The sequence below is a fragment of the Pecten maximus genome, chromosome 17 (assembly GCF_902652985.1).
Source record: "Pecten maximus chromosome 17, xPecMax1.1, whole genome shotgun sequence".
NCBI classification, from domain to species: Eukaryota; Metazoa; Mollusca; class Bivalvia; order Pectinida; family Pectinidae; genus Pecten; species Pecten maximus.
Window position 1 is genome coordinate 33,481,168 of NC_047031.1, and position 7,598 is coordinate 33,488,765.

Here is a 7,598-nt window from a genome sequence, read left to right on the forward strand (position 1 = left end):
CCAAAATGGCCGCCATGACGTCAAAGCTAATTTGCTTAAATGGCCACAACTCAAAAACGGTATGAGGTTAAAAATATTCAAAGGTATATTCATGTAGGATTTATCTGGGGCCAACTTTCACATGATTACGGCTTGGAGGTTAGAGGTCAAACAAAAAAGTTCGCAGGGGGTCAAAGTTATGCTATTTTTAGATTTTTTTAAACATTTTTACTATTCTTCTACAGATCAATACAGTATGTCATTCCGATGATATTGATACCTTCGGTGTCTTAATAGCACTTCCGGTTAATGTAGTACGCCATTTTGAAAATGTCCCTTTATATTCTATATCAAAAAACGTTTCACATTTTAAACTTCTCAAATTCCACCAGTGCGACTCAGCACAAACTTTGACAAAATGACAATGAGATAGTACTGACCAAGTCTTGTTATCATGTGGTCAGTCCGAAATCCAATATGGCCAGCATGACGTCATGTATTGAAAAGTTTAAAATGGCCATAACTAAAAAAAAAATATTCTTCTACACAGGTCATGCAATTATGTTATTTGTAGATAATTCCTGGAGCTAATTTTTTGCTACCAAAAGTTTTCAGGTCAGAGGTTAAACAAAAAAAGTTCGCTGGAGGTCAAAGTAATGCTATTTTTAGATTAAATTTTTTTTTTTACTATTTTTGAAAACTTCTTCTACAAATCAATAGAGTATGTCATTCCGATGATATTGATACCTTCGGTGTCTTAATAGTATATCCGGTTAATGTAGTACGCCATTTTGAAAATTTCCCTATATAATCTATATAAAAAATAGTTTTACATTTCAAACTTCTCAAATTCCACCAGTGCGACTCAGCACAAACTTTGACAAAATGACAAGAAGATAGTACTGACCATGTCTTGTTATCATGTGGTCAGTCCAAAATCCAATATGGCCGCCATGACGTCATGTATTAAAAAGTTTAAAATGACAATAACTAAAAAGGATTTATTCTACAGTGGTCATGTGATTATGTTATTTGTAGATAATGCCTAGCGCTAACATTTATTACAAAAAGTTTTTGAGTCAAAGGTGAATAGAAATTAAAATATGGGGTTAAATTTGTCTATTTTTGGAAAATCTTCATTTTTCAATTTTTTCCCCAAAATTCTGTTTAAGTATGACGCAGTATGTCATTCTGATGATTTTGCTGTACTTAGTTTTTCAGTAAAATTTGCTGTTAACACGAGATGTTTTCGTAAGTTAGGGGGGTCTGGGGGGTCTCCCCCAGGAAAATTTTAAATCAAAGAGGCCAGATATGGGTTTTTCCACTATATAACAGTAGTTTTTGGAAATAAGTTAGCAATAAAAAAATGCACTTTTTACCTTTTTGCATGTACATTTTGTATATATATATGTATTGTAAAACTTCTGAGTGTACCAACTGGTGTTTTTGTTTTATTTAGAAGTTTTTGTGAAGAATTAATGATGTCTGTACAGTCATGTCTTGTGTCATTTTTAATAGAGTTGTGTTAGTGTGTGGAAAATAAAACAAAATGTAACATAATGTAGGAACAAATCTTAATTTTCTGTTTTTAATGTACAAAGAAAGGATTGTCACTCAAATTCAGATTCAGATTCACCACTAAAGTAATCAGAGCCATCGCTTTCACTGTCGTCTTGAAGACCGAATTTTTCAGCTGCTGCATTAACCAGTTCATGCACAGTAGGCGGAGATTCCTGGAGAGCACATACAGCATCTGTAATGTCCTCAGGTACCAAGCTGTGCATGTCTGCTTGTACAGGAATGAAGGTCTTTTCAAGTTGGGCGGTGTGGGGTGGTTTGGGGATCTTCTTTCTTTGTTTTGCAGAAAGCCAAGTGTGGACACTAGAGGCAATTAGTGCTTTGCACTCTGGTGACCCTACTTTGGGACCATTGAGGGCGATTTGCATCAATGAATTCAACATGTCCCCCTTCATGGTACTTCGAAGACGTGTTTTTATCAATTTTAGTCTGGATGCTCCCCTCTCTGGCCATGCATTGGAGACTGGAATAACCATCAACGCTTCTATCACCTTGCACATGAGCGGAAAGTGTGCAATGAAAGCATACCTTTGACTGCACAGCCTCTGCAATGCCCATTCAGTTGGTGAAATGTTCCCAGCCTTTACATTTTCTGGTAGAAGCCAATCCTTCATCGCATACTTGAGAGCACTGAATTCAGCATGCAACTGTGCTTGGTTTTCCATACTCTCTGGAAAAAAGTGTGATGCTAAAAGGCTGATATGTGTGTTACCATAGCTTTGGAACTCCGGATGATTTTTGGGTGGTATAGCAGTACAATCACACACTTGCATGGCATTGAGAATTGGGGATGCGTTTTTGAACCTGTTGTTGATGTTTTCGATTAAAGATTTTATGTAATCTTGTAATAATTTTTCAATTTCAAAACATTTTATTGACACATAAGGACAATAGGATTGGACAGCAGGCAAAGCCTATATAAGTCCTCTCCCAAAACAGTAACATACACAATGGTACAAACATGGACATAATAAAACACATTACATATTACAATCTCAATGCTTAACAAAGAGACATCTCCATTAGATTAGTATTAATTTTGTTTTATGAAAGGAATACTCTAACCTTTTTAAATAGGTAAGACAATATTTATAGCAAAAAGACAGAATAGGCATTAATTTCCTTATTGAATAAATTTTAACAAACTGTATGGAATAAACATCTGATGATATTGAATTTCCTTATCCCAACAGATACAGGCCACATAGTCCATTTCATCATCACACTGGCCATCCACTGATGAAATTTAGAAATTCTATATCACCAGATAGTTTATATTGTTTGGGTTAAAGGTTAAATATAAAGTTTGAAATGATTATTTGACTGAGAATAGTATTTAACAGGAGCTGCCTCACAATATTTACATGTAGGTAGAAATATATATATTTTTGACCACCAACCCACACTCTCCATAGTAAACAACCATATGACTTATATATAGAAAAATATAGGCAGAAGCAGGAAGTAGCATTAAATTATATGGTATCAGTTTCCTGGTATCAATATATATATACCATCTTTGTAAAAATGTATTCATTACTACTAGTATATCATAATTAATATACAAAATGTACATCATTTTTATTTATATCTCACTACTCATGCATATTTTGTTAAAGGAAATAATAATAAATAGTAAATAATAATAAATAATATAAGTATGTCTTTTATATCATAACATGCTTACATACATGTAAATTTTGTGTAAGTACTATACCAATGTGGTTATAAGTTGTCAAGTATGAAATTTAAATCTTTTTGAATCAGAAATGTATTTAGATTACAATTTTCACAGCCGTTGAGAAAAACATCTAGTAGTAAGTGGTCATGATGAATGACTTGCGTAGTATTTTGACAGAGAATGATACGTATATCATTATATCTAGCGCATTCAAAGAAGAAGTGGTATGCAGTTTCAATACTAACATTACAAGAACACATGGGTGAATCGGATAGATGATCTTGGAAGAGGTCGAAGTTAAGATTGCTAGCATTATTTCTTAGCTGACAGAGAAGAATGTTCATCTCTCGATTTCCTAATATTTTTTTTGAAAACATCAGTAGTATTTGAATTTGGGATATGGTGCTGAGAGATTAATTTTTTAAACTGATATATAGAGTGAACATTTTCTAGACTAGAGGCAATGTTATTGAATTCATTAAACATGGAAGGAAAGAAACTATTAAAATAATTAATTGTTCTGCATAAAGGTGGATCAAATAGCCTAACTGATCTCAGTGGATATCCAGATAGGGTTGGATCATGGAGATAGGGTTCAACAATATCATTCAAATAATCTGGTGATTCATTATGGAGAATTTTGCACATCAGCATTAGTTTGTGTTGTTTTCTTCTACTTTCTAATGTTACCCATCCTAATTCTTTGTACAAAATATGATGTGAGGTACCTCTACGCAATCCTGTTATTATCCTAGCAGCATCAAGTTGGACAGATTCTAAGAGATCTTTTAAGTTTTGTGGCCAATTGTCCCACACCACATCAGCATATTCCAGTATTGGTCTTATATAAGAAATGTAAATAGTATTTAATGATTTTCTATCCAGCTGATGTTTCATGATCCTTAAAATATTTAACCTTTTACTTGCTTTTTTAAAAATGTCATTAATGTGATCATTCCATTTAGCATCTTCACTGAATGTAAGGCCTACATATTTATGAGTATGGGTAACAATTACTGGCTCATTATAAAAATATATATCTGGATGAGTAGAATTTTGTTTTTTTAGAAAAAATAACAGATTCAGTTTTATTTGGGTTGAACTTGATATCCCATTTGGTGGCCCAGTTCTTAATATTAGTTAGATCATCTGTTAATTGCCCAGCCAATTGATTAGGATCATCATCTGTTATAGCGTACAGTGATGTGTAATCAGCAAACAGCTTAATAACATTGGCAACACAGTCAACTAAATCATTTATATAAAGTAAAAACAACATTGGACCGAGGACCGAGCCCTGGGGTACCCCCGCATTTACAGACCTGAATGTAGAGATAAATCCCTCAGTTTGTACCCTTTGCTTTCGATCATATAAAAAATCTTTAAACCAAAATAGCAGTTTCCCCTTAATACCATAAAGTTGTAGTTTATGTAAAAGTCCATCATGCCAAACACGATCAAACGCCTTGCTTATGTCACAGAAAACAAATCTAAGTTCTTTATATTGATCAAGGCTTTGTACAATAGTATGATAAATAGATAACAGTTGGTTAACAGTTGAATCGTTTGGCATAAACCCAGATTGATGTTTAATGATAATATTGTGTTCTTTCAAATAATTATACAAGTATTTAAAAATTATTTTTTCTATTATTTTACTTAAACAAGATGTAATAGAAATAGGCCTATAATTAGATACATCATTAGCCGACCCTTTTCCTTTATAAATAGCATTTATGTTTGCAGTTTTCCAGCGAAGGGGGATAACTCCTGTTTGAATAGTTTTATTAAAGTAAGAGGAAGGGTAATAGAAGGTTCAAGTTTCTTGATGATTTTAGGAATCATACCATCAGGACCAGGTGGCTTATTGCTATTAAGAAGAAGAAGTTGATCACTAGTGTCCTGTTGGGTAATTGTTATATTTTCTAAAGAATGTGGAAGGTTCATTTCAATGTCAGGAACAGGCTCAAGATTTTCTGAAGAAGTAGATATGGATGTGAAGTATTTATTCAGACATTCCGCTTAATCAAAGGGATGCTGAATAAAAGAATCTTCAAATTTAAGAGGAGGGATAGGGCTAGACTTATTGTTTATATTAAGTACATCCTTAGTTATTTTCCACCAGTTGCTAGGAGTTGTGTTTTTGTTTGCTAAAGATTTCTGTAAATTACCAATAAATTTCTTCTTTGATTCTCGTACAAGAGTAATGGTGTCATTCCTGACTTTCCTATAGTTTTCCCAATGTAATAATTTTTGCAAGTACTGTACATCATTCTCTGAACACCTGATTTCAGTGGTTGATAAGATACCATCCTTGGTGTCCTCCAGCAGCTTTTTCACGGGTGCGTTGATAGCATTCTCTTTTGCAAGTTCCAGAAGCTGATCCTTTGTGTGACTGATACAAGGTTCAATGGTGCTGAAGTTGATTGTGCCCTGCTGGAAAGCTTTGCTCAGCTTACTGAGAATAGGCAAGACAGCATGAAGGATATACAGTGTGCCAATCTTCTTTGCCTTAGAAAATTTCTTCAATAGACCGTAACAGGCAGGATCACCCTTCAGTTGACGCAGAGTCTGCAAGATGGCAGGCAAGTCGAAGCATACTGCATCAATTGCCTTGTCAAAGGACAACCATCTGGTAGCACATGCCTTCTTCAACCTCCTGGAGATCTTATTACTTATTCTGGCTTCCAGGTACACTGCCTTCATCTCTTGCTGGATCTTTAGGTAAACAGACAACTTCTTTGGGGAATTATCAAAAACCTTCCACAACTGCGTCACCTCAACTTCTGCATCTTTGATTTTCTTAAGGTCCTTGTTGGTGTCTGTACATGCCAATGCCAATTTATGGCAGATGCAGTGGACAGATATCATCATTGGTACATCCTTCTTTATAATTGCCGCCAGTCCATTGTTTTTCCCAGTCATTGCACTGGCTCCGTCAGTGGCCAAACCTCTCATGTCATCCAGTGGTATACCTGCCGACTGAAGGTTTCCCTTAATGACATCATACATAGCTTCTGCATTTGCGGAATCTGCCTTTTCTAAGACATTGGAAGAAAACAAAAATTTGCATTCTACATTGTTAGTGTTTCTGTCAATGTACTGAATGAACCCAACCATTTGCTCCTCGTTACTGATGTCAGCAACATCATCAACCATAAGTCCATATGGTTGATTTGTAATTTGTGTGGTGATCTCATCACGGATTCCATTTCCAGGGGTATTAAACATCTCCCTTATGGAAGTTGCTGAGCGGTAAGTAAAGTACTTCATTTCTGTCACACCAAGCAACTGTATCAGTGACAGAAGACTGGGGAGTTTTCTGTTTGCTATAGCCTCCTTCGCTAGCCAGTATATTGAGTAAAACGCCTTTTCCAAGACATCATTTTTAACAAGTTCTTTTTCATCAATTTGTTGTTGAAAAATTGATACTCTGTTTAGCATTTCATTCTTAACAGTAACTTTGTGCTTGGATGAGGCAGCATGATCATTCAAAGTGCTGAGCTTGAACCGAGTAGATGGCTTGGCAGAAAATGTCTCACTTTTGTTCTGGTTTGCCTTGCTGTGGTGTTTCCTACACAAAAGACAGTGAATGCCCTCACCCTCAACATACAATGCCCACCACATCCCGGTTTCTTCAGAAAAAGATATATTTTTCCTTAACAACCAGTCATGTTGAAACCTGTCTTTTTTCTTCTGACCCGACTTCTCCATATCAATCCTACCCAATTCCTTAACAGAGAGTGAACCGCAGCCATTTTTTCTACAGGAATGGTAATTATGGATATGTTTATCTGGAAACATCTTGTGAATAAGATTCAATGTTTCTGTTTCTGTCATGAATGTAGAAGTAGATGATTCTTCGACAAGGATAGGTGATGGGTTTACTGAATTGCATCCTGCAGGTGTATCCAGTAATGATGGCGAGACAGGTGCAGGCTGTACACTTGGGGGTGTCTGACCTTTTTCAGGATGTTCATCTGCATTAAACAAAAAATGATATCTATGATGGTGTTTCATGTTGTGTTTTAAAGTAGATATGTGCACGATTTGATTCGGTATCATTATGGGTCCGTGTGGCTTATTGATGAAATTAACCTTAGTGTGTAGGAATTTACCCTAACCATGTTAATAAATAATTACAGTAAGTACAGTATATTCAGACAGTGAAATAATATTCTGATTTAAGCGGACAACAAAGTTCAATAGCTCGTGATTCATAGGAATTCATGGAATAAGGAGAACTTGGGACAAACTTCACTTATCCTACATGAAGTTCCACATTTTTTCTAAATCACTCATAATTGTAAATAAAAAAACAAAACAAAACAAAAATTACCTTGAATTTTCCTTGAAGGTC

At 35.0% G+C, this 7,598-nt stretch overlaps 1 protein-coding gene across 1 annotated transcript; it reads right to left on the reverse strand.

Annotated features, from left to right (window-relative positions):
• Window positions 1–5,260: 5,260 nt before the first annotated feature.
• Window positions 5,261–7,258, reverse strand: LOC117315335 (zinc finger protein 862-like). Its single transcript, XM_033869484.1, has one exon. It carries the CDS (start codon window positions 7,256–7,258, stop codon window positions 5,261–5,263), a length of 1,998 nt encoding a protein of 665 aa, XP_033725375.1.
• Between the last annotated feature and the right edge of the window lie 340 nt (window positions 7,259–7,598).